General features: G+C 52.5%; 1 protein-coding gene across 2 annotated transcripts in view; it reads right to left on the reverse strand.

Annotated features, from left to right (window-relative positions):
* CDHR2 (cadherin related family member 2) overlaps positions 1-27,687 on the reverse strand; it is a 50,120-nt gene that overhangs the window by 2,167 nt on the left and 20,266 nt on the right. The window contains exons 4-31 of one of the 2 annotated variants that reach the window (XM_033180092.1): positions 26,701-26,840; positions 26,508-26,558; positions 24,520-24,609; positions 21,937-22,026; positions 20,597-20,722; positions 20,380-20,526; positions 20,224-20,299; positions 19,997-20,112; positions 19,655-19,888; positions 18,222-18,377; positions 17,978-18,139; positions 16,204-16,265; positions 15,691-15,934; positions 12,771-13,010; positions 10,108-10,177; positions 9,352-9,957; positions 8,389-8,460; positions 7,582-7,631; positions 4,704-4,855; positions 4,448-4,556; positions 4,268-4,356; positions 3,742-3,810; positions 3,558-3,635; positions 3,403-3,463; positions 3,202-3,326; positions 2,567-2,680; positions 2,406-2,486; positions 1,030-1,087 (exon numbers count right to left, since the gene is read on the reverse strand). In XM_033180092.1, coding sequence (XP_033035983.1) covers positions 1,030-1,087; positions 2,406-2,486; positions 2,567-2,680; positions 3,202-3,326; positions 3,403-3,463; positions 3,558-3,635; positions 3,742-3,810; positions 4,268-4,356; positions 4,448-4,556; positions 4,704-4,855; positions 7,582-7,631; positions 8,389-8,460; positions 9,352-9,957; positions 10,108-10,177; positions 12,771-13,010; positions 15,691-15,934; positions 16,204-16,265; positions 17,978-18,139; positions 18,222-18,377; positions 19,655-19,888; positions 19,997-20,112; positions 20,224-20,299; positions 20,380-20,526; positions 20,597-20,722; positions 21,937-22,026; positions 24,520-24,609; positions 26,508-26,558; positions 26,701-26,840 — 3,668 coding nt within the window. The remainder of the gene's footprint in view (positions 1-1,029; positions 1,088-2,405; positions 2,487-2,566; positions 2,681-3,201; positions 3,327-3,402; positions 3,464-3,557; positions 3,636-3,741; positions 3,811-4,267; positions 4,357-4,447; positions 4,557-4,703; positions 4,856-7,581; positions 7,632-8,388; positions 8,461-9,351; positions 9,958-10,107; positions 10,178-12,770; positions 13,011-15,690; positions 15,935-16,203; positions 16,266-17,977; positions 18,140-18,221; positions 18,378-19,654; positions 19,889-19,996; positions 20,113-20,223; positions 20,300-20,379; positions 20,527-20,596; positions 20,723-21,936; positions 22,027-24,519; positions 24,610-26,507; positions 26,559-26,700; positions 26,841-27,687) is intronic. The other variant, XM_033180093.1, reaches the window with a different exon arrangement.

Consider the following 27,687-nt stretch of genomic DNA (forward strand, 5'->3'; position numbering starts at 1 on the left):
AAGACCAAGAGAAGCTTTAGTTGACCAAATCTTTCCGTGTAAGGAGTCCTCAGGGAAAACAAATTCTGAACCATGAAGTCAGGCTGGGAGCCCCTAGCGGGCAGGGACCCGGCCAAGGCCAGAACCCAGACTGGGGGAAAATGTGGGTGGATCCTGCGCAACACCACACACAGAACCTCAGACTGTCACAGCGCCAATGGGCCTTAGAGTGTCTCCTCCAGAGGTGGCTTTCAAAGTGGGAAGGAGAGAGGGCAGTTCCTTCTGTTTCCAGAGAGCCACCCCTCCATGTGCAGGACCCACCCCGCACTCAGCCCGCTGACCTGCTCTTGCGTTGTCCACCCTGCCTGCACCTTAGCATCCCCTGAGCAGCTTTCACAACAGGTCCACGCCCAGGCCCCACGTGGGCCATCAGAATCAGAACTCTTGGTCTTTAAAATACTAGAATGTTGCACCCATGGACCTAGGTGTGACCTGGGCATCAGTATTCTTCGAGAGCTCCTCAGGTGCTTTTACGTAGCAGGCCAGTCTATGAACACTTGATCTCATCCAACCAACTCACCTGTTTAACAGATGGCGGTACTGTTGTTTATTTGAACCTGTCTTCTCTCTTTTGCTAGACTATGCTCATTCACCTCTGGATCTCTTTCCCCATCCCCAGCTGGCTTTCCTGTAACGGCCATAAAGGGCTGGAGGCAGATTGGTGAGCGCTTGTTTGTGCCAAGTGGTTCTTAATGCCTGCCCTTATTTAATCCTCACAATGGCCCTGCATGGTTGATGTTCCCATCCCCATTTACAGGTGAAAACACTGAGAAGCAGAGGCAAGAAGTCAACCTCTCAGGGTTGTGAACCAATGAACCAGTGGAGGAGCAGGAATTGGACCCCATTCCAAAGCCGCAGGGCTTCCTGGGGCCTGGTGCAGAGAAGCAGAACTGCCCATGTCAGTAGCAGGTCCCTTGAACTCTGTCCTGAACACCTCCACAGGAGAACCCAAGTTGGAATCTCCAGGCACCAATTCATCCCCCATCTTGCCTTGATTTCCTGACTATTCTTGTCCACATCCACAGAGTTGTCGTCCAGGGAGTTGGTGCTGTAAGAGAGGTGATGGAGCGCAGGTGTTGGCAGGCCCAGTCCTCCCTTGCTGTGCCCAGGAACCACCACCTCCATCATCACCACCACCATCACCACCACAACTACCACCATCATCACCATCACCACCACCAGTGACATCACAACTACCATCATCACTACCACCACCACCATCACCTCAACACCAACACCATCATCACCACCACCATCATCATTGTCATCATCACCATCATCACCACCATCACTACCATCACCATCACCACCACCATCACAGTAACTACCACTACTACCATGACCACCACCATCACCATTGTCATCACCATCACCCACCACCACTACCATCACCACCATCACCACCACCTCAACACCAACACCATCACCACCATCATCATCGTTATCACCACCATCATCACCACCATCACCATCACCACCATCACCACCACCACCACAGTAACTACCACCACTACCATGACCACCACCATCACCATTGTCATCACCATCACCCACCACCACTACCATCACCACCATCACCACCACCTCAACACCAACACCATCACCACCATCATCATCGTTATCACCACCATCATCACCACCATCACCATCACACCACCATCACCATCACCACCATCACCACCACCACCACAGTAACTACCACCACTACCATGACCACCACCATCACCATTGTCATCACCATCACCCACCACCACTACCATCACCACCATCACCACCACCTCAACACCAACACCATCACCACCATCATCATCGTTATCACCACCATCATCACCACCATCACCATCACCACCATCACCACCACCACCACAGTAACTACCACCACTACCATGACCACCACCATCACCATTGTCATCACCATCACCACCACCACTACCATCACCACCATCATCACCACCATCATCACCACCAACACCATCACCACCATCATCATCGTCATCACCACCATCATCACCACCATCACCATCACCACCACCACCACAGTAACTACCACCACTACCATGACCACCACCATCACCATTGCCATCACCATCACCCACCACCACTACCATCACCACCATCACCACTACCTCAACACCAACACCATCATCACCACCATCACCATCACCTCACTGCCATCACCACCACCACCACAACTACTACCACTACCATGACCACCACCATCACCATTGTCATCACCATCATCACCACCAACACCATCCTCATCACCATCATCACCACCACCATCATCATCACCATCATTACCTGTACCACCACCAGCACCTGTACCACCACCACCACCTAGCCTGGCTGTGAGGGGCACTGCTCACCTGACATAGTCCAAGTCATTGGAGGAAGAGAGGTACTCCAAGCCCAGGTCTTTGTTGGAGAGGTTTAGCATGGGGTTGGCTCTGGAGAGAAAGCCTAGTCAAGTGGCCTGGCCCTCAGCCACCCCACCAGGCCTCTTACCTACCCTTTTACCCCTGCTCACCGCTCGTTGTTGTACATGTTAGTCCCTGGGATGGCGGGGGCTGAGGGCATCCCCCCTGCTGCTGTCTTCCTGGCCTCCTTGGCAGCCTTCATAGCTCGAAGCTTCCGGTTGTAGCTGTGGGGAACCGGAAGAGGGGTCACACTGTTGCTGCACACCTATTGTGTCCCCAGTGGAGGCCCTGAGCGTGTTGCTTCACAAGATCCTGGGAGGTGAGTGTTAGCTCTATTTTACAGAGAGTAGAAGTAAGAGCCAGAGAAGGCAAGTGATGTGCTGAAGGTCACATAGCCAGTGACAAGGCTTGAAGTCACACCTAGATAAGGTTGCTGACTCTATACATATTGGAAAAAGCAGCAGCATCTATTAAATGCATAGCGTGTGCCAGACGTCTTGCTCGGTGTGAGATGCACGTTACTTCCTTGAGTGCACTGAGGAATCTAGTGTCGTGCCCATTCACAGATGAGGAAACTGAGGCTCAGGGAGGGGAGGTGACTTGCCCAAGATCTCACACTGGGTCACTGGGGAGTGAATGCACGTATACCTGTGCCTAAACCCCAGCTCTTTCTACCCCCGCCCCCGATGTCTTGGGTAGTGGGAGAGGGTGAAGGTTGTAGACACAGAGGCACTGGGAGTCGCACCTCTTCCGCACACACATGAAGGCTGTGGTCATGATCACAAGGACCAGCAGCAAAGCCACTCCCAATCCTATGATGACGCTGATGAGCTGATTTGACAGGTCTGACTCCTGGCTCTCCTGGGAGCCCTGGAGAAGGACAAGTGTGAGGGAGACTGTGGGGTCCCAGCAGCCCCACCTGCTGCCCCGCCCTGCCCGCACTCACCAGCACCACCAGCCCCAGCTGCAGCAGCTGCATCAGTGAGTCCTGATCATTCCGGATCATCCTGACCACATAACTTCACTTAGGCCCGAGGGACTCTGGTACACCCCAGGCTTCCTGCTCACCCTCACACCTGCCCCAAGGGCAGCCCCACTCACACACTCAGCTCATCAAGGGTCAAGGCTGACCCATTGGGGAAGACAAAGTAGGCATCGAGGTAGGAGTGAGCTCGGGCCCTGGAGGGGGACAGAGTTGAAGAGTCAGCAGCTTGGATCACCCAGCAGGCCCCTCCTGCTACCGCTTCTCCCCCTCACCCCCACCCCCAGGCCTCTGGGCACTCACCGAGCTGCAGAATCTATGTCCTGAATGTCCACAATGTATACTGTAGTCCTGGTTGCCTGGGTAAGAGCCCTGAAAAGGAGGCAGATGTCACAGAGGGGTCTTAGCCTGGGCCTGTGGCCAGGGCTGTGCCAGTGGAATTAAGAATTGTGTGAGCGAGAAAGGGGCACCTCCTCTGGACAGCTCTGTTGGCTGAGTAGGTAGCACATCTGTGAAAATTACAAAAGGAAATCCCTTCCTCTGGGGCTGGGTTAATAGCTTAGCAAGCAGAGTGCCCTTGTGCAGGGCACAGCCTTCGGAACTGTACATGGCAGCCCTGTTCCAAGGCCTCCCTTTGCCCTCTGCTGGGTATGGGCTTCTGGGGACATGCAGGAATGTGGTGCAGGTTAAAGTACAGGGTTAAAGACAGGGACAAGGTCAAATGTGAGTCAGGAACAGGATTGAGAGACATCCCATCCAGGTTTTGTCAGGGACCAGGCTTCTACACCCAGTTCCTCCCACCGCTCCCTCCCGGGCCCCCCAGACCTACTCATTAATCGCCTGTGTGTTGGCGCCCACCTCCGCCTTTGATGTGGAGAACTGCAACCGCGAGCGGTAACTCTGGTCCACGGTGAAGAGCTGGGGGAAGAGGGTGTGTGGGAGATGAGGCATGAGGGACTCTGGGGGCTGGCAGAGGGCATTGGGGGCTGGAAGTGGGACTGGCACTCACATTCAGGGTGGTGTTGGCTTCCAGGGAAGGATCCACGGAAGGCATGTCCCTGGCCTGGACTGTCACTTGGTAGGTGCCTTGGAGAGTGGAATCAAGGCTGGTCACTGGCCTGTGGAAGGCGGGAGGTGCAGGTCAGTCTTGGAACCCAAGCTGAATCCTCAGGAGACTTGTAACCTCCAGGATGGGGGACTTGCTGCCTGAAAGCTCCTATCAGGCCCCTCCTCACAACCTCCCTCCCGGGGCCACCCGCAGTTACTGAATGCTCCCAGTGAACACGTCGGCCTCGGAGGAGGTGGAAATCCAGAAGATGCCCTGGAAAGGGATGGTGGCCCCGTCCTTAGAGATGAAGTCTACTCGGAGTATGGAGAACTGGATGAGGCCATTGTTCCCTGAATCGTCGTCTCTGGCCTGGGAGCAAGAGTGGATAATATCTGGGGGCCCAGCCAGGCCAGGCATCCCTCCACCCCAGCAGGGATCAGACGCAAGGGTGGCCTAGGAGGCTGGTCCTCAACGTCTCTATCCACCATCCCCATGCTGTCCCGAATAAGCAAATGGTTTCAAAAAACAGTGTGCCTGCTCTGCAAATCCAGATTTGGACAAGTCCCTGCCCCTGTTCCCCAATTCTAAACAGATCACTGCTCTAAGTCCCTCACATGTTGAAATCCTGCCCTGCTCCCCACACACCCCTGCACTGCCATATCTCACACACACACTTACACACACACTCTCACACACACTCACACACACTCTCACACACTCACACACCCCTCACACACCCTCTCTCTCACACACACACCCTCACACTCACACACACACCCTCACACTCTCACACACACCCTCACACTCTCACACACACACCCTCACACTCTCTCACACACACTCACACACCCTCACACTCTCTCACACTGTCACACACACCCTCACACTCACACACACACCCCCTCACACACTCTCACACTGTCACACACACCCTCACACTCACACACACTCACACCGCCTCACACACTCTCACACTGTCACACACACCCCTCACACACTCTCACACACCCTCACACTCACACACACACCACACACACTCTCACATTCTCTCACACTTATACACTCACACACGCTCCCTCACAGTCTCACACTCACACACACTCTCACTCTCTCACCTTAATACACTCACACTTAGACGCGTGCACACACACCCTCACACACCCTTACACACACATTTATCCTCACACTCACACACCCTCTCACACACACTTGTCCTCACACACATATACTCACACCCTCGCTCTCACAGGCACTCACCCTCACAAAATTCACACACACACAAATACACACACTCAATTCACACACACAAATACACACACTTGATTCACACACACACAAATACACACACTCAATTCACACACACACACAAATACACACAATTCACACACACAAATACACGCACTCAATTCACATGCACAAATACAATTCACACATAAAAATACACACTCAGTTCACAAATACACTCAATTCACACACAAAAAAATATACACACTCAATTCACACAAACACACACAATTCACATACAAATACACACACTCAATTCACATACACAAATACACACAATTCACACACACAAATACACACAATTCACATACACAAATACACACGTGCACAGTCACACACACACATGCACACACTCACAGTCACACACTTATACATACCCACAAACTGTCCCACACATTCTCATACACTCGCTCACCTTTATACACATGCACACACACATTCACACTTGGACACACACACACACTGGTGCACACACACAGCAATGCTCAGATTTCCTAAGCACCTCCCCTGGGATCCCTCGTTTCAGTGCTAATGTGAGTACCAACGCCCCTAGTGGACCATGAAGCTGGTTGGGGAGGGGACACAAACATTTTTATTCATTCTAGTGCCTTTCAGAGAAAAATTTAACCAGCACACAGAGCTTCGAGTTCACCAACGTTACTGTTGAGGATAGGCCAACGCCGGTGCTTAAGTCTTAAAAAGAAGTCTATTTAAAGAAAATTGCCGTGGCTAAACTCATGACATTAGAACAAAATTGGCAGAAGATTGGGAAACTGTCTTAAGGCTTGAAAGTCACACAGTCGCTGTCTCTAGCATAAACGTCAATGTAGCGAGGGAGAATTACTATCCTCATTTTACAAGAGGAAGCTGAAGCTCTGAGAGACCATGTCCTTACATTCAGCTCTAAGTGGGGGAGGCCAGCCCTGTCCATCTCCTATACCCATGTCCTTTCCACAGCATAGGGAGTGGCACCCACATGTCACATTCTGGGAACCGCCAGCTTCGTGTCGAAGAGGGAAACGGAGTCCCAGAGAGAGTAGGCAGCTCTCCAGGTCAGTAAGAAGCTCAGCCAGGCCCAGCCCTCAGTGGTGTGGGAGGCCTCATCCCCACACGGCATGGCCGCCACCCCTAATAAACTCGTCCACATCCGACACCATAAACAGCTAAAAGCCTTTTTATGACTTGGCTCTGACAATTTTTTTTTTTTTTGAGACAGAGTTTCGTTCTTGTCACCCAGGCTAGAGTGCAATGGCGCGGTCTCGGCTCACCGCAACCTCCGCCTCTCAGGTTCAAGTAATTCTCCTGCCTCAGCCTCCCCAGTAGCTGGGATTACAGGCATGTGCCTCCACGCCCGGCTAATTTTGTATTTTTTAATAGAGACGGGGTTTCTCCATGTTGGTCAGGCTGGTCACAAACTCCCGACCTCAGGTGATCCACCTGCCTTAGCCTCCCAAAGTGCTGGGATTACAGGCGTGAGCTACCGTGCCTGGCTGGCTCTGAGAATTATTTAATGACAAGGCACTGGTTTAATTTACAATTGGCTACGAGTTCTCTGTACCACTCAAGAATTCTGGCAGAGTAAGAAATATCTAGACTGCGAGTGGTGTTTGAGGTCATGACATTTTTATGAATGCTACATTTAACACAGTGAAGTTTGATTACACTGATTAGACAGGTGTTTCCCTTCTGGGGTTTTCTTTTTCATATGTTGGAACCCACATATTTTCTTTCTACCATTAAAGGCCTGAAGGCCTCAGCTCTGTGTCCACTGGGGCTCACATAACCAACAAAGGCTGGAGCCAAGAACTTACCCGGACAGAAGCCACCTCCCGGTTGGGCAGCACAAGTTCAGGGATGATCACTGCAGGTGTGAATGGGAAGGGGGTCAGCAGGGTCGGGACACTGCCCACCTGGACCAAGGCTGGCCATGAGCGCAGCTCAGGGCTCATCCCTCTAAATCTGCCCTCAACCTCTCTACCAAAAGAGACCCCCATTACAGTCACCACTGGGCCAGTAGTTAGCAAGTCATCCACCTCCCATTGTCACAGGCCCACAGGACCATGGGGAGATGGAGGCATAGAGAGGCAAGGCCTGGCCCAGGGCCAGACAGTTAGGTCAGGCAGAGCCGGAATGGAAACTCCAATGTTGGCTGGGCGTGGTGGCTCACACCTATAATCCCAGCACTTTGGGAGGCCAAATCATAAAGCGGGAAAATCACTTGAGGCCAGGAGTTCAAGACCAGCCTGGCCAACATGATGAAACCCCATCTCTACTAAAAATACAAAAATTAGCCAGGCACAGTGGCACATGCCTATAGTCCCAGCTATACTCGGGAGACTGAGGCATGAGAATTACTTGAACCTGGGAGGCAGAGATTGCAGTGAGCCGAGATCATATCATTGCACTCTAGCCTGGGCAACAGAGTGAGACTCCATCTCAAAAAAAAAAAAAAAAAAAATTCCACTGTCCTCTCCTATTGCAGCCCTAGGAAAAAGCAGAATTAGAGGCCTTCCTCCCTTTCTAAAGGTCCCCCCTGGGTCCAAGGAGGGTCTGTGGGGGTTGCTCAAAGGTGGCCTCATGGAGCAGGGGTATGGTGTGTAAAGGGGGTTGCTGCTTACCAAAAGTCTTATCCTCAGGCAGAAAATAGGGTGCATTGTCATTCATGTCCTCAGTGGTAATGAGGAGGCTTCCTAGGAGACAAGGTAAGCTGGCTTTGGCTCCGGGCAAGAGCTTGACCCAAGGAGCCTGGGCCTCAACCTGGTGCTTCCCAGCCTCAACCCCATGCCCTGCAGCCTCTCTCCCATGTGTTCCCCGTGCCCAGTCCCCTCCCCTGCTCCTGACCCAGAATGCCTGCTCAGTCCCCTCCCCTGCTCCTGACCCAGAATGCCTGCTCAGTCTTCTCTGGCCTGTGTGGGTGAGAGTATCATCCCAGACCTCAGAGCGAATAAGCAGCTTGTCAAAGTCACACAGCAGTAGTGGTGGGCCAGGAGTGGGCCCATCCTAGGTAGATCTCACCTATGACATTATATGGACACATTCTAACTATGTAAGCTGGTTGTTTAAATGCCCACTCTCTGCCTCAGTTTCCTCATCTATAAAATTGGATAGGGACCGCCTACCCCACGGGTTGTGCGGAAGTGCAAAAATGCTTACGAGGTGCCTGGTGTAGTTCTTGGCTGTCATAAGGACTCAATATATGCTAGTTGTTAATGTGGTATTATTGCTATTTGGTGTCAGAAGTGGGATACAAGTACACATCTGGCTCCGAAGTATGTGATCTTTCTTTCACAGCATCTTGCAAAATAATGGCATTAATTTGATGCTACTGCATGCCAGGCACTGCAATAAATGCCTTACATCCATGTTCTCATTGAATCTTCACAGCCAACCCTACTGCCCAACTCCACTGGACAGATGGGGAAACTGAAGCTTGGAGAAGGTTTGGGACTTTCCCAATATTTGCAGCTGGAAAGGGCTGGAGCCAGGATCTGAGCCCAGATCTTGTAAGTCCCAGCCCAGGGCTCCTTCCCATGGCCCCTAAGCTGTGGCCTGCCAAGCCCTGCAAGGCCAGGCCACCTTACCATTGTTGCTGTAGGCCTGGAAGCCAGGGTCCGTGGCTAGGTCACAGGCCCGCACAACCAGCGTGACCAGGTCACAGGCCTCGTAGTCAATGGCTTTGCTCTGGTTGATGTACACAGAGCCGTTGGCTGCCACTGAGAACCAGCCCCAGCACAGGCTGCCCACATCGACCCCGGCCTTGGTGCAGAGAATGTTCACAAGTTGTATCTCCAGCTGGGCGCTGGTGTCCACGTCCGAGGCAACCACCACAGCCACCTGGCCGTGCTGCGAGCCATTCTCAGCCACACGGATGCCCCGGAGTGAGGCTACATCCAGGATGGGGGGATTGTCGTTCACATCTTTCACATTCACGTGGACGTCTACTATGGTCTCACCCCCCTGGGGGTCTGGGTTCTCGGCACTCACTGTCAAGTTGAAAACGGGCTGTATCTCGTAGTCCAGGCTCACGTCCGGGGGCAGCTGGAGGTAGCCCTCAGCCCACCCAGCCCCCAGCACCAAGCCTCGGATCATGAAGTAGTTGGCACCACTCCCTGACAGGCTGAAGCTGATGCGGTTGTTGACTTCTGTCTGGTCTGCATCCCAGGCCTTCACCACGCCTACTAGCACTCCTGTGGACAAGGGGCAGAGCTCGGAGGGACTCTTGGCCCCGCCATAGGAAGCCTCCTCTGCCCTTGCCTCTCTTGGAACTCCAGATCCACCCTGACAAAGCCACGCCAGGCCCCAGCCCCAGTGACTTTCCTGGCCCAGGGAGCAAGTACCTGGATCCTCCTCCTTCACCGTAAAGTTATAGCTGGACTGGTTGAAGATGGGCAGGTTATCATTGATGTCCTGCAGACAGAGATAGGTCTGAGTCCCCAGACCCCATCTCACCCTCCCCAGAGCCAATCTGAGAAACCAATAGTCCCTGTGCTCTGAAGCACGGGCTCTGCTAGTGCCCAGACCTCACTGCCCACTTCCCAGATAAGGAAACAGGCTCTGAGAGGAGGGAACTTGCCCAGGTCACACACCTGGGGTTCGGGACCTACAGTGGGACCTTGGCCTTACATATCCATCCTCAGGAAGCCCTGCTTGCTTCCTGTTTCTCTGACCACAGCTCTAGAATGTTCTAGACCCTGCTTTCTGGAAACACGGTTCTGGGTCCCCACCTGTGGCCCTGCCTGGCCCTGCTTGATTTCCATCTCTCGGATTTATTGTGTTGGCACCAATACCATTATATGTCCACAAAGGCTCCAAGGCCCACACTTTCCCTTGTCCCCTCCTACCCCTGTCCCTCCTGCACACAACTGAGCCCATGACACCAGCTCTGTGCCTAGGCAGAGCTGGGCTCCAGGGACCTGCAGAAGCTTAGACTTGCTCCTGCCTCGGACACCAGCTGTTTTCGGCTCTCACTTCTGTGGCCAGCCCTAGCCCACTGGACACAGCTGGAGCCCTGCAACTATTGTCACAGCCTGGAGGTGACTCTGCCCTCCCCTGTGTCCCCTAACACTGGCATGTGCTTGGGGGATGCCCTGAGCATGCCAGGCCTTCCCAGGTTTGTGGGTCACATAGCAGGTGTTTGTTTTTCTGAATAACTCTAGAGTGAACATTTGGAAGACCACGTCCTTGCACCTTAGCTAGATGTCTTTTCTACTGCTAATTTCCCAGAGATGACATCATTGGCTCCATGCACAAGACCAGCTGCATTCTCAAGGTCACCCTAACTCACAGGAGTGGCTAAGAGCGCTGAGTCACATCTTGCTGCACCTCTACCTCATGTGTGACCTTGACCTCTCTGGACCTCAGCATCCTCATCTGCAAAACGGGGTAGTAGTCCCACTAACAGGGCAATTGTGAGGACTGCTCACAGTGGTGAAGAAACCTGTGCACTCAGGAAATGAAGTTCTCTCTTTGCAGCCCTCCCATCCCAAGGACAGCCAGCAAGTCCTCATTCTGCTGTGGTTTCTTCATTTCTGAGGTCTCACTCTCTGACCCTTGTGTGAAAATGGCACATCCCAATCCAGGGGACACAGGACTGCTATGTGCACGGGTGCTGGCTGTGCACTGTACAACCCTGCGGGGTGCCAGCCACACCACAGACATGGCGGAGGTGCACATGTGTTACAATATTGTTCCAGAGGAAGGTGACTTGTGGGCTGCTGGCAGCCTTAGAACCAGACTGATTGGAGTCAAAACCCCATTTTGTGACCCCAGGCAAGGTACTGAACCTCTCTGTGCCTCAGTTTCTTTTTTTGAGACAGGGTCTTGCTCTGTCTCATAGGCTGGATTGCAGTGGCATGATCATAGCTCACAGTAGCCTCAACCTCCTGGGCTGAAACGATCCACCTGCCTCAGCCTTCCAAGTAGCTGGGACTTCAGGTACATGCCACCATGCCTGGCTAATTTTTTATTTTTGTAGTGATGGGGTCTCACTATGTTGCCCAGCCCAGTCTGGAACTCCTGGGCTCAAGCAATCCTCTCACCTTGGCCTCCCAAAGTACTGGGGTTTTTGGCATGAGCCACCGCACCCAGGCCTGCCTCAGTTGCTCGATCAATAAAATGGTAATAAGCCGGGCTCAGTGACTTATGCCTGTAATCTCAGCATTTTGCAAGGCTGAGTTGAGAGGATTGCTTGAGGCCAACAGTTCAAATCTGGCCTGGGCAATAAGTGATACTCTGTTTCTATGAAAAATAAACTTTAAAAATTAGCCAAATTAGCCAGACGTGGTGGCACACATAGTCTTAGCTACTTAGCAAGCCAAGGCGGGTGGATTGCTTGAGTTCAGGAGTTCAAGACTACCCTGGGCAACATGGAAAAACCCCATCACTACAAAAATAAAAAAATTAACCAGGCATGGTGGCATATGCCTATAGTCCCAACTACTCAGGAGGCTGAGGCGAGAGGATCACTTGAGCCTGGGAGGTTGAGTCTGCAGTGAGCCATGATGGCACTATTGCACTCCAGCCTGGGTGACAAAGACCCTGTCTCATAAATAAATAAATAAATAAATAAATAAATAAATAAATAATGGTAATAACCGGCCCGACCTTGGGGGATGCCCTGATGTGCAGTAGACACCAGCAATGCTGATTATCACCCCTTCCCTTTGCTTTTCAATGGCGGCAGGGAGACAGGAGTGTTTCAGGTGGTACTTTGTGAGTGACAGTTAGAGCTGATATTTACTGATACTGTCTATAGGTCAGACATGCTACCAAGCACTTTCTATTCATTAATTCACTTAATCTTTAACCTTTTCACCCCCGTTTTATAGACGAGGAGCCTGAGTGCTCAGGGGAGGTTGAGTAATTGCCTGGGACTATACAAGTGAGCGGGACTGGAACCCAGGCAGGCTGGCTGCAGAAGGCAGAAGGGTGACTCAAGCTGGAGGGGCTGGCCATCGGCTTGGGAGACCCCCGGGCCCATCCTGGCCGAGCCAGGCCTTACCTCCACAGTGATGGTGACATTGACTTTGGTGCTGAGGACAGGCTCTCCGCAGTCAGACACAAGCACTGTCAGCACAATGCGGCCCCCCAGGGCGGGGTCGATGGTCTCTCTGTCCAGGGGCCCCAGGTTTCTGAGGAGCCCTGTGTCGGGGTCCAAGGAGAAGTTGTGGTTGTAGGTGCCAGGTAGCAGGCTGAAGAGCAGACGGCTGTTGTTGGTGCCCGGCTCATCATCATCGTGGGCCTGTGGAGGTAAGCAGGGGTTGGCCATCGGCCATCGGCCATCGGCCATGGGCATTCCCAGCCCCCAGCCCCTCGGATGCAGCCAGACCCTCCTCTCCAGCGCTGGCCCACACAGGCAGTAATCAGGCCTGGAGCCAGTGGGCCCATCTCCCAGCCTCAGTTTCCCATCTAAGGGGCTCAGGTCAACAGTTTGCAAGAGCTTCTGAGATCTTCAGCACTGAGGTCATTCTTTCATCTCAAAAACGGCCACTATGGACCTACGTGCCCAGCCCCATTCCAGGTGCAAGGAATAGAACTGCCATCAAGACAGGCCCTTTTGCTATTGATACTCCAGCAGGAAGGGGGGTATGGGGGCAGGAAATTGTAGACATTCAAAGAAAGTTTTAAACTCATAAGTGTGAAGTCCAGCAAGATTCTCATTTTCCCATAATGACTATGTCAGTGCTATATATAGATTTTTTTTCTTTTTTGTTTTTTTTCTTTTTTGTTTTTTCTTTCAGACAGTTTCACTCTTGTCGCCCAGGCTGGAGTGCAATGGCACGATCTCTCTCACTCACTGCAAACTCCTTCTTCTGGGTTCAAGTGATTCTCCTGCCTCAGCCTCCTAAGTAGGTGGCATTACAGGTCCCCGCCACCATGCCAGGCTAATTTTTTTTTGTATTTTTTAGTAGAGACGGGGTTTCGCCATGTTGGCCAGGCTGGTCTTGAACTGCTGATCTCAGGTGATCCACCCACCTCAGCCCCCCAACGTGCTGGGATTACAGGCGTGAGCCACCATGTCTATCCTTTCATTTTCTTCTCTTTTTTGAGGTGGAGTCTTGGTCTGTTGCCCAGAGTAGAGTGCAGTGGCGTGATCTCAGCTCACTGCAGCTTCCAATTCCTGGGTTCAAGTGATTCTCCTGCCTCAGCCTCCCAAGTATCTGGGATGACAGGCGTGTGCCACCACACCCAGCTAATTTTTGTAATTTTAGTAGAGATGGGGTTTCACCATGTTGGCCAGGTTGGTTTCGAACTACTGACCTCAAGTGATCCACCCACCTCAGCCTCCCAAAGTGCTGGGATTACAGGCATCAGCCACCATGCCCAGTTGTCAGTGCTATATGTTTTAAATAGCTGATTCTTCACCCACTTTGTACGTCTGTGAGTGCGTGTGTATGTGAGTGTGTGTGTGCGTGTGTGTTCCTGCCCTGCCAGGGCCCTGAAGGCGTGCTTGGTTTGCCTTTGGGGTGAACCAGCGTGGATAACACAGTGGGTTCCTCTGTGCTGCCAGGACTTTGCAGATTCTGTTCCCTCACCCCGATGCCCCCCACACCTTCCCTGCCTGTCTCCAGGCCAGGTTGGCTCTTTCTCTCAGTCTCAACATAGCACAGGTGACACCGCTGGGTGACTGATGCCCTCTTCCCAACTGGGAGCTGCCTGGGGACAGGAATGGTGGTGGACTCATCTCTGAGGACCCAGAACCCAGTCAAAGACTGGGTAGGTGCTCAGCAAACGTGGCCTTGCATCCAGAGTGGGACCACTCTGACTTAACCAATTATTTCCTTCCTCCCTGCCGGTCCTCGCCTTCAGCTCCTCCATTTCATTCTGCTGGGATCTTGTTTATTACATGCATAATTTGAAAGCAGCTGGAGACGTTTTTTTTCCCCAAAACCTGACCCTGTCTGCTCATCCCTTGGTGCCCTGAACTCAGGTCAGTTAATTCATCAAGTGGTTCCTGGGGCTCACACCGGGCACCATGGTTACAGCAGCCGACCGGAAATGCTCCTGCCCCAAGGAGCTCACAGACCAGGGGAGAAGTGCCACGCAGGAAGGAGGAAAGGCCAAGGCTTCAGGGCCAGAAAGGTCTGGGCTGCAGCCCCAGTGCTGTCATTTACTGGCTGTGTAACCATAGAAAGTCACTTAACCTTTCTGAGCCTGTTGTCTCCTGCAAAATGGGAACTATTAGACCGCCTGCTTCAAAAGCTGGTCAAGAGATCAGGGATAGGAACACGGTCTGGAAACTACACTGTTCTGGAAAGAAGGGAGGGCTCTGTGGCCACCAGATTGTCACTCTGAGAACCTGGTTTCTCACTTCTCACAAGACGCCTCGGGGCGAAGCTTCCAAACTCCTCAGGACAAGGGAGGAAGCTACTCCCCGGTGTTTCTCTGGAGCCACTAGTGGATTTTTATCTCATGAACTCTGTGAACCTGGCCACTGATCTCATTTCCCTTTTTGCTTTGGCCACCACGAAGTTCAGATCAGAATTCACAGCTCACTCCAAGCAATTCTGTAGCACTGGGTTCTAATTTTACCTTTGTGCCCTTTAACAAATGCCACTCTTATTTTCTCTTTTTTCTTATTTCTTTCATATTTTTATCTTACTATTTACCTAAGCCACCTCAAGTCCTTTTTGGAGTGGGGCAGGTGGGTAAATAAAAAAGAAGTGTATGTTTTTGAGGGATTGCTCTGTGGCAGGCCCAGTGCTGAGCTCCTCACACAAGTTATCAAATTATTCCCCAATGACCCTGAGAGTAAGGCTGTAATTTTCTTCATTTCCTGAGAGGAAACAGGCCCAGAGATTCTGAATGACTGTCTCAGAGCCACACAGCAGAGCCTCGACTTTACCCAGGGCCAGCATGCCCACAGAGCAGGCTCGGTCCCCTCCCCCAGCCCCACCCACCAGGTCCAGGCGGGCTCACACCTGGATGGTCACAGAGACATTGCCCTCCTCCTCCTGGACGAAGATGTTGTAGGAGCCGCTGACCACGGGCACGTTGTCATTGATGTCCAGCAGATGGATCTGCAGCATGGTGGAGGAGGACAGGTTCCCGCCATCTGTGGCCTGCAGTGTCAGGTAGTACACGGCCTGGATCTCCCGGTCCAGCAGCTCACCGTTCCTCACCGTCACCGTCCCTGAGATGGGATCCACTTGGAAGAGGTCTACCCTGCTCAGAGGGGCCAGGTTCAGCAAATAGAGACACAGGATGGCCATTTCAGTGTGAATTTCAGATATACAACAACAAATATTTCAGCATATCCCATGCAGTATATGCAACATATTCATTATTTTAAAAAATCATTCCTTGTTTATCTGAAATTGAAATGTAACCGAGTGCCTTCGGTCTTCCCCAGCTATTCCATCTCAGCAGAGAAGCAGAGAGGTGGGCCTGGGCCCTGCTCACCCACCTGCCCACAGCCCACCCTGAGCCCTTACCCATTTCCTGGGAGCAGGCTGTAGGTAATTTGGCCCCATGCGCCCGTGTCAGGGTCCGTGGCCTGTGAGGCAGAGACACGGCAGGGTGCTGTGTGGAGGCGATGCACACACTACCACGCATGCCACTCGTGGGGACAGAGCTGTCGTGCTTCCTGACATGAAGGGAGAATCCCCAGCACACTCGGATTCACTCATGGTCACCCCCATCTCACACATACACACTCACACACACTCTCACACTCACACACACACTCACACTCTCACACTCACACTCACATACTCTCACAATCACACTCACATACTCTCACAATCACACTCACACTTTCACACTGTCACACACACAGTCTCTCACACTCACTCTCACACACTCTCACACAGTCACACACACACATACACACACTCACGCTCTACACACACGCTCACATACACACACGCTCTACACAGTCACACTCTCACACTCACTCTCACACTCACACATACACACACTCACAATCACACTCAAACTCGCTCTCTCTTACACACTCACACTCGCACACACTCTCACAATCACACACACACAATCACTCACTCTCACACTCACATCATACACACTGTCACATTCACACACACTCTCACACTCATACACACACACTCACACTCACACACTCATACTCTTACACACACATACACACAATCACACAAATCACACTCACATACACATACTCACACTCTCACAATCACACCCACACACACTCTCACAATCACACACTCTCACACTCACATACACACTGTCACATTCACACACACTCTCACACTCATACACTCACACGCTCACACTCACACTCTCACACACACTCACACTCTCACACACACACTCACACTCTCACACACACACAATCACACACTCTCACAATCACACACACACACATACACACAATCACACTCTCACAATCACACTCACACACATACACACTCACACACACTCTCACAATCACACACACATACACACTCACAATCACACACACTCTCACACATCATACACACTGTCACATTCACATACACTCTCACAATCACACTCACAATCACACACACGCTCACAATCACACTCACAATCACACACACTCTCACACACATCATACACACTGTCACATTCACACACACTCTCACACTCATACACACACACTCACACTGATACACTCACACACACTCACACACTCACATACTCACAATCACACACTTTCACACTGTCACACACACAGTCTCTCACACTCACACACTCACACAGTCACACACTCTCTCACACACACTCACGCTCTACACAGTCACACTCTCACACTCACACTCACACATACACACTCACAATCACACTCAAACTCACGCTCTTACACACTCACTCACACACACTCTCACAATCACACACACATACACACAATCACACACTCACACTCACACACTGTCACATTCACACACACTCTCTCACACTCACACACACACTTCTCACACTCATACTCACACACACTCTCACACTCACTCTCACACACACACATACACACTCACAATCACACACACACATACACACTCACACACACTCTCACAATCACACACATACACAATCACACACACTCTCACACTCACATCATACACACTGTCACATTCACACACACTCTCTCACACTCATATTCACACACTCACACACACTCTCACACTCACACTCTCTCTCACACACACACTCTCACACACACACGCATGCCTGCTTGCTGGGACCCCAGAGCCCCACCGTGTCCACATCACTCACGTGGATGCTGTCAGTGACCACAGAGCCGGTGGCACTGTGCTCCCGCACCCTGAGGACGTACAAGCTCTGGGAAAATGTGGGCCTGTGGTCATTAATGTCTCTAAGGTGGATGGTCACCATGGCGATGGAGAAGTTCTGGCTGACTGAGTCTGTGGCCATGACCTGGAGGTAGAGGAGGAAGCAGCAGCTGTAGGGCCCAAGTGCCCCGCAGCTTCTGCCCCCGGCACTCCAGAGCAGCTCTCACCTGCACCACCATCACCGTCTGCCTCTCGTAGTCCACCAGCGCGGACACTCTCACCAGCACCTGAACAGAGGCTGAGCCTGCTGCCCGCTCCGGGGAGACACTGAAGGCTTCTGCGTCGGGGCCCCCCAGCGACAACAGGAAGATCCCATTGCTGCCCTGTAAAGGTAGGCTGTCTAGCAGGGACCTGTCCCCGCTGCTCTGCCTACCTGCATCTTCCCCCAGTCCCCAGGCTCTTATCTCTGGATGCCCCACCCGATGAGGTCCCATGGAAGGGGCCTCTCAAAAGACTGCAAGAGAGGGTGCAGGAGGCTGGGCTGGTGACCAGACCCTGCAAATGTGGGCTCCGTAGAAGACAGCTCCCTAGGCACTGTGGGTCCCAGGCCTGGGCTGGAGCCTGCACACACACCCCTTGCTCCTGTCAACTGTCCCTCCCACCCACCCTTCACATCCCCCACCCCCAACCCCCACAGCAACACTAAACACCACTCATATCCTATGTCACCCCCTTGGCCAGTGCCACCCTTCTGGCCAACCTAACCCTGCCTGACGCTGTCCTCCATGCAACATTCCCACTCCCTCAGTATCACCTAACATCACACACCCTCCGGAGGTACTCATCCTCCAGCGCCACCATGTAACCCACCTCTCACTGCAGCCTCCACTTAAGGGTGCCCTCCCATGGCCAGGCACGGTGGCTCATGCCTGTAATCCCAGCACTTCGGGAGGCTAAGGTGGGCGGATCACTTGAGGTCAGGAGTTCGTGACCAGCCTGGCCAACATGGTGAAACTCCATCTCTACTAAAAACAGAAAAATTAGCTGGGTGAGGTGGTGCACGCCTGTAATCATAGCTACTCGGGAGGCTGAGGCAGGAGAATCACTTGAACCTGGGAAACGGAGGCTGCAGTGAGCCAAGATTGGGCCATTGCACTCCAGCCTAGGCAACAGAGTGAAACTCTGTCTCAAAAAAAAAAAAAAAAAAAAGCACCCTCCCACCTCACACCCTCAGACCACTTGTCCCAACACTGCTCAGCCTCCCCCAGTTCCCAAGACTACCCAAATCATGGCCACCCAATGCTAGGAGACCTCGCCAGCCACTCATTACCACGGACAATGACGTTCTACTCAGCATCATCTGACGTTCAACGTCAGCCTCCACTCAGCACGGCCTCCTATTCAGCCCCACACGGATCCCCCAGAGGATGACACTGCTTACCGACGCAGGTTTCCAGAGAGCACACAGCACCCCCATTTTCTGTCACCACGCCCTGCACCACCAGCACCACCACCCAGCACCACATGGCACTGTCACTCGATCCGGGCTTCCCCTGGCCTCCCCCAGCCACCCCCGCCCACACCCACGCCACCACACCTGCTTTGTCCGGGTCGTAGACCACCATGCCACCCCCGCCCACACCCACACCACCACACCTGCCTTGTCCGGGTCGTAGACCACCATGGTGAGGTCTTCGATGGGGATGCGGGGGGAGGCATGCTCATCCACGTAGCCAGTGAAGTTCACTTGGGCCTCTTCGGGGGTGAAGGTGCAGGCTGGGAGGCTGCAGTTGTAAAACTCAGGTTTGTGGTCATTGACGTCCATCACTCTCACTGTCACCCAGATGCTCACCTTGGCCTCCTGCCCGTAGATGTTGAGGTGTGTCTCGGTGGCCTGAGGCACAGAGCAGAGGTCAGAGGTCAGAGAGCCAGTGCTCAGAGAGATCAAAAGCCAGAGGTTAGAGAGCAGGATTCTGACAGGGGTGGTGGGACCTTTGCTCACCGTGACCTGCAGCTGCACCTCCTCATCCTCCTCCAGCAGCTGCTCACGGTCCAGGGAGCCGTTGACCCTGATCACTCCATCTGCCCCGATGTCAAACCAGCCGGGCCGCGTGGAGTCTGGCAAGCAAGGGGACAGGTGGAACAGCTGGAACAGCTGCTCCAGTGGCTCTGACGGAGCCCTGACCCCAGCCCTGGCCCAGCCCTGGCCTGGGGACACCCCATTCTCACTGGAGATGCTGTAGATCACAGGGTCATTGATGCCTTTGTCGCCGTCCACAGCCTCCACTTTCAGCACCGAGGTTTCCTGGAATGGTGCCTGGTCAGTACTCCTCAAACTTCCCCCGCCTCCCGCTTCCACCCGTACCCCACAGGTCCCCCGTGCACCTTGGCTGCATCCTCAGCCACAGAGGCCGAGTAAAATTCCTTGACAAACTGAGGGTCAAGGTCAGGCTGGTCCACCACGGAGATGGACAGGTAGACAGGCAGGGAGCACTGGATGGTGAAGCTGTTGTTGAATATACCGCCCAAGTCCTGCGGGGAGATGGCTGCCCATGAGCCAGCGCCGTGGGTCCTAGGCCCACCCTCTGGCACCCCCACTCACGCAGGCCTTCAGCTCCAGCTGGTAGAAAGCGCTTTTGTTGTTGTAGCTGAGGCTGCCATTGAGGATGATGGAGCCATTGGCCAGGATCCGGAAGAGATGCTCGCTGTCCCCAGTGCTAGGGATGACCTGGGGCAGAGCAGACTCGGGTCAGTCTCCCTAGGGACAGCCCTGCCCTGAGGATCCCACTCAGCAACACAGGGAAGGCCCCAGCTCTACCACTGACCAGTCACGCCACTGGCACCAGGTCGCATGACCTCTCTGAGCCTCAGTTTCCAGCTCTGGGAAATGGGGCTGGTGACAACCCTCAGTGGGTTGAAAGGAGGATCCAATAAGATGCGGTCAGCCTTCCATCTCTGTGGGTTCCACATCCACAAATTTGACCAGCCACAGATCAAAACTGTAGCTATACTCACAATGGTTGTGTCTGTACTGAAGGTGTATAAACTTTTTCCCTTGCCATGATTCCCTAAACAATATAGCATACATAATACGCTATATTTACATAGTATTTGCATTGCATTGGTATTTAAAGCACACAGGAGGATGTGTCTAGGTTACATGCAAATACTACCCCCATTGCATGTCCAGGGACTTGAGCAGCCATGGATTTTGGTGTCCTCAGGGATCCTGGAGCCAATTCCCCATGGATACCAAGGGGTGACTGTATGGTATGTGCCAGGCACACGGTTGGTGCTTGGTAAATGGCGCTATCCTTTTTTTTTTTTTTTTTTTTTTTTTGAGACAGAGTCTTGCTCTGTCGCCCAGGCTGGAGTGCAGTGGCCGGATCTCAGCTCACTGCAAGCTCCGCCTCCCAGGTTTACGCCATTCTCCTGCCTCAGCCTCCCAAGTAGCTTGGGACTACAGGCGCCCGCCACCTCGCCCGGCTAGATTTTTGTATTTTTTAGTAGAGACGGGGTTTCACCGTGTTAGCCAGGATGGTCTCGATCTCCTGACCTCGTGATCCGCCCGTCTCGGCCTCCCAAAGTGCTGGGATTACAGGCTTGAGCCACCGCGCCCGGCCAAATGACGCTATCAACAGCAACTCTGTTTCCATGAGAAATGGGTTCACACACCCCTTACTGTCTGTGGAACCTGGACAAGACCTGGGAGCAGGCGGGCGGGAAGAAGGGTCTGGTCTGCAGCAGGCACCCTCTTTAGGCAAGTGGGCAAAGCGAGGTTTCCGGGAAGGGGGGGCTGGTGGCCAGAGGAAGGTTTGGGGACCAGGGCTGGGCCAAGGCAGGACCAACGTCCCCAACCCAACGCTCAGGCCCTGTGGGTTGTCTGTGGATATGCTGCCCCCTGGTGGTCACGAAGGCGGTCAGGGCCCCCTTCACACTCACCTTCTCTATGGAGTACACGACCATGCCAGCAGTTCCCATGTCTTTATCCACGGCCAGCACGGAGAACACCACGCTGCCCACGGGCAGGGTCTGCAGGGAGGGACCCGTCGCTTACCAGCTCAAACCCAGCTCCTCCTCTCCCTCGTCTGTCACTGCCCCCCTGAGCTTCAGTGTCCTCAGCTGTGCACTCAGGGGACAGTGTTCCCCTGTCCTTTCCACCAGGGCTGTGGGTGGAAGGCAGCTGGGGGTGCGGGGCGGCAGGGAGGATCTCCCTCCTCCCCTCCCCACACAGCCTCTCCACCACCTGAGCTGGCTTCTGATTTTCGGAGCCCCTCAGAACCAGGACGAGGGATCATTCTAGAGTCCAGCCTCACGGTGCCACTGCACACTCAGACATCCCATGTGCTCTCTACAGCCTATAGCCATGGGTTTCAAACAGCACCCTACAGAGCTGGAGGCTTCTTTTGGGAGCCCTCTGCTCCTGGGCTCCTATGCACACGACCTCTACTTCCTTTTTTTGTTTGTTTTGTTTTTGCCTGAGACGGAGTTTCACTTTTTCGCCCAGGCTGGAGTGAAGTGGCACAATCTCGGCTCACTGTAACCTCTGCCCCCTGGGTTTAAGCTATTCTCCTGCCTCAGCCTCCCCAGTAGCTGGGATTATAGGGGCCCACCACCAAGGCCAGCTAATTTCTTTTTTGGATTTTTAGTAGAGACAGGGTTTTGCTGTGTTGGCCAGGCTGGTGTCGAACTCCTGACCTCAGGTGATCCATCTGCCTCAGCCTCCCAAAGTGCTAGTATTATAGACGTGAGCCACCGCGCCCAGCCATGACCTCTACTTCCTAATGGTGGCCAAAGAGATCTTTGAAAATCATGAATCAGACCACATCACTCTTGTGCTTCAAATCCCCCAAGGGTACCCCCATTCTGGCCAGATCACAGTCCAGACTCCTTCAAACCTGGGCTGCCACCAGCCTCTCTGACCTCACCTCCTCCTCCCCCTCCCCCTCCAGCCACACTGGCTGAGCTTGTTCCTGCCTCAGGGCCTTTGCACCTGTTGTTCCCCCTGCCTGGAGCACCCCTTCCTGGAGCATCCCCTGCCAGCTCCTTCTTGCCATTCAGGTCTCTGTTCAGATGCCCACAACTCAGAGAGGACTTTCCTGACCCTTCAACCTAAAGCAACACCTTCTGCAGCCACTTCCTTCACTTTGCCTTGTCTTGTGCTCGGGGTGGGGCTCACCACCACGTGAAATCATTCTGCTCATTTTGTTTCATTGGTTCCTGTCTGTGGCCTTCCCTAGAAGGTGAGCTGCTGAGAGTAGCAACCAGGTCTATCTTGCTCCCCAGGTAACCTCAGCACCTAGGACAGCGCCGGGTGCCAAGGCATTCCATCAGAGCCCGTCACATAGCTGTCCAGACCATACGTGTCTGGCCTGGTGTGGGGCCCCCCACCTGGAAGGTCTTTGCAGGCACATGGCAACGGCAGGTCAGGAGTGGTGGTGTTTGCTGCCCAGTGATCATTGGGGAACCTCGTTTCCACCCATGTAGCTTAAGTGGAACTGGCCCCACTCCTCCCCCTTGCTGCGGGGAAGGCCCATGATGCAGACCTAACCTGTGAGAGCCTTCCACACCCCTAAATTGACTCAAGGAGAGCACATGACCTAAAATGAGCCAATGAAAGTCAGCCCTGGGCTTTGGGCTGGAAAGATTGAGAAAGAGACGGTCTCTTCAATGTGAGCCTGTTCTTTTTTATTTTTATTTTTATTATTTATTTATTTATTTATTTATCTGAGATGGAGTTTCACTCTAGTTGCCCAGGCTGGAGTGCAATGGCGCGATCTCGGCTCACTGCAACTTTTGCCTCCCGGGTTCAAGCAATTCTCCTGCCTCAGCCTCCTGAGTAACTAGGATTACAGGCATGTGCCACCACAAAAACTAATTTTTTTTTTTTTCAGTAGAGACAGGGTTTCTCCATGTTGGTCAGGCTGGTCTCGAACTCCCAACCTCAGGTGATCTGCCCACCTCAGCCTCCCAAAGTGCTGGGATTACAGGCACGAGCCACTGCCCCTGGTGAGCCTGTAGTTTTATCACCACATGAGACACTTGCCTCTCATCCCCTAGGATGGAGGCAATGAGAGAAGCAGAGCTGAGAGGAGGAGAGAAACTCAAATCATATCTTGATGTGATTTGAGTACCTGGATCCAGCCATGCCTGAAGATATGATTTCAAATCAAATTTTACGATATGATTTGGCTCAAATCAAATCAAGATACGATTTGAGTGCCTGGATCTAGCCATGCTGAGGTACCTCTACATTTTTCAGATACATGAAAAAAATCAACTCCTTTTTTTTTTTTTTTTTTTGCTTTCATCACTGAAATAATTCCTAACCTGATCGACTGCAAAATATTGCTGTCACCATTGTTTGTGGGGACACATCCCCCTGGCTTTGGTTCTTGAAGATGCTCCTGCTAGGAGAGGTTTTTCCCAACCCTGAATGCCCCCCTGACTGCCTCTGGCTCTTCCTACTCTGAGAAGCTCTTTGGGATGCCCCCTGCCCCACAACCACGTTAAGGCAGGTGTCACCTCGCTGATGCTGGTGGAGAATGCGGTGTTCTGGAAAATGGGTGCGTTGTCGTTTCTGTCTTCCACAATCACCTGCATCTCCCTCTGCACCTGCAAGTGAGAAAGCCCAGGGGACCCCAGAAAATAGGATTTAAAACACCAGAAAAGTTGCAAGTATTGTACAAAGAGCTGATGTCCTTCATCCAGATCAACCTACTGTTTGGTCTCTCTTTCTCATCATACGTTTTTGGGGGCTTTTTTTTTTTTTTGTAGAGACCAGGTTCTCTCCACATGTTGTTTTCTGAACCATTTGAAAGTAAATTGCAGGCATCATTAGTTAATTTTTTTTTTTTAGACAGGGTTTCACTCTTGTTGCTCAGGCTGGAGTGCAATGGCGCAATCTCATCTCAATGCAACCTCCACCTCCCAGGTTCAAGGGATTCTCCTGCCTCAGCCTACCGACTAGCTGGGATTACAGGCATGCACCACCACACCCAGTTAGTTTTCTGTATTTAGTAGAGATGGGGTTTTACCATGTTGGTCAGGCTGGTCTCGAACTCCCAACCTCAGGTGATCCTCCCGCCTCGGCCTCCCAAAGTGCTGGAATTACAGGCGTGCACCACCATGCACAGCAGTTAATTTTTTAAATATAAAATGTGCCAGCCAGCCAGGCGCAGTGGCTCATGCCTGTGCACTTTGGGAGGCCAAGATGGGGGGATCACTTGAGCCCAGGAGTTCAAGACCAGCCTGGGCAATATGGTGAGACTGTCTCTACAAAAAATTTTAAAATTAGCGGAGTATGGTTGGTGAGCACCTGTAGTCCCAGCTACTCTGGAGGCTGAGTTAAGAAGATTGCTTGAGTCCAGGAGGTAGAGGCTGCTGTGAGCTGTGATTGCACCACTGCACTCCAGCCTGGGCAAGAGTAAGATCCTAACTCAAAAAAAATAAAATAAAAAGTTGGAAAAAAGTTCCTGTCCTATTACAGGAATGTCATTTTTGCTTTGTTTGCCACAGTGTAAATCTGTGAATAACGATGTGGCCACCAGAGGGGACAAGCTTAAGAGCGGCTCCCACCCTAGATACAGACGTTACAAAAATTGGGGATTTGCATGCAGATCCAGAGACAGCTCTAAGCTCAATTGCTGAATGGGCAAGGCGGCTTCCAAGACAATATAGACAGCTGGGTCCTACTGGGTTTCAGAAAATACACCAAGAAATACATGGAGGCATGTACCTCAGTGCTGAGGGCTGTCAAAGCACACAGTGACGGCCAACACTTCAGTGGGAGTGAGGTGGGAAGGATTTTCCAAGGAAACTTTAGTTTTATCTGTAATTTTTTTTTTTTTTTTTTTTTTTTTTGAAATGGGATCTTGTCCTGTCACTCAGGTGGAGTGAGGTGGTATGATCTCAGCTCAATACAACCTCCACCTCCCGGGTTCAAGCGATTCTTGTGCCTCAGCCTCCTGAGTAGTTGGAATTACAAGCCGGTGCAACCACGCCCAGCTAATTTTCGTATTTTTAGTAGAGATGGGGTTTCTCCATGTTGGCCAGGGTAGTCTTGAACCCCTGACCTCAGGTGATCTGCCCACCTTGGCCTCCCAAAGTGGGAAATAAGAGTGTAGTTGCCAACATATTCAGCCAAAGCAGTTGAGAGTGATTTTTTTGCCCCTGGAGCACTGGGGTGGGGAGGTATTTGGCACTTTTCTAATCAATATTTATACACATTAATAATACATTTAATTTCTATTGAAAATATAACCAATATATTTATACGTAAACAAAAAAGCCCTCTATGATACAAATAATATATTTATATAATTTAAATAAATTTTTAAAAATACTAAAATCTTGGTAATATCGGGTGACAAGGAAATGGACTAGTATAATCTTGATATAAATAAACATTAAATTCACTATTAACTGGGGATCTCTCCCTTGCCAGAGGTGGGGACGTAGTCAGAAATGGGCTCTCGCGATCCCTGTCAACCCCCCGGCACCTCCCAACTCACCTGGATGTAGGGGTCGCTCACGGAGATAGTGACTTTGAATGTGTAGAGTGTCTGCAGCAGCCAGAGAGAAGGGGCCAGTGGTGAGCCCATCCTGGGTGGCAGCACAGGGGGTGCTGCCACCAGGACGCGGGCTCCCAGAGCCCTCCCAGCACCGCCTCCGCGTCCTGTGCCCTCTCTGGCTGATGCTCTTTACCTCGTAGTCCAGAGTGCTGGCCAGTTTCACTTCCCCAGTGTTCGGAATGACAGTAAAGAAGTAGGCATTGGGGCCACTCATCCCATAGGTCAGAGGGTCATTGTCCGGGTCTTCAGCTACCAACCAGAAGACCTGGGCACCTGGGGATGGGACAGGGGCCACCCAAGGTCCACAGCCACCCTTTCAATGCTGGTCTGGCCAAGCTGGCTGTGAGGCTGGGCTGGGTGCCTGGCTGCTCCGTACACAGTCTCGACTTGCCATCTGGGACCTCCCCAGCCCTCAGGGCCTCTGTTCCTCCACATGCATTCTGAGGCCTTTGGATAGCAGCGTCCTGACGTCCCTTGTGCCCAGTGACTCGAAGAGCCCTGGACACAGTGTGGGGGTGGGGACTGTACCTAGGCATCTGCCCCTCCCCTTGCCAAGCCTGTGGCCCTGCCCTCTCCGGAATACCGAGTTTCCGTGACACAAGACTAGACGTGGCTGGCGTGAACCTTTCCAGCTGCAGCATCTGGGTGCAGACTAGAGCTTTGGAGAACCTTCCAGGACACCCCCTTTCTGCTCAAGTGAGCCAAAGCTGTATCCAGTCTGCTGCTGGCCTCCTGAGAGCCCTAACTCTTGTACTGCATGTCTGAGCACAGCAGCAGGCTGGTCGTCCACTCCCTAGCCTGAAAGGAACTTTTTACAGATTCATCAAACCCACCCTATCCCTGAGCCCCTACCTCCTTTACCCATCCAGCCTCTGCTTCAACACCTCTGCTGGCCCTGCTGTTCATTAGCAAGGACTTTCTCCTTTTCATGAAGATGTGTTTCCCTTGAGCTCCACCACAGGGTTCTGAGGGCTTCAGCCACTGGCGTGGGAGCCTACACCCCCTGACACTTTCATGGCCCACAAGAAAGTTGAATTTCTTTTAAAAGCAGAAGGCCGGGTGTGGTGGCTTACATCTGTAATCCCAGCACTTTGAGAGGCTGAGATGGGGCATTGCTTGA

The sequence above is a fragment of the Trachypithecus francoisi genome, unplaced genomic scaffold (assembly GCF_009764315.1).
Source record: "Trachypithecus francoisi isolate TF-2019V2 unplaced genomic scaffold, Tfra_2.0 Lachesis_group2, whole genome shotgun sequence".
NCBI lineage: Eukaryota > Metazoa > Chordata > Mammalia > Primates > Cercopithecidae > Trachypithecus > Trachypithecus francoisi.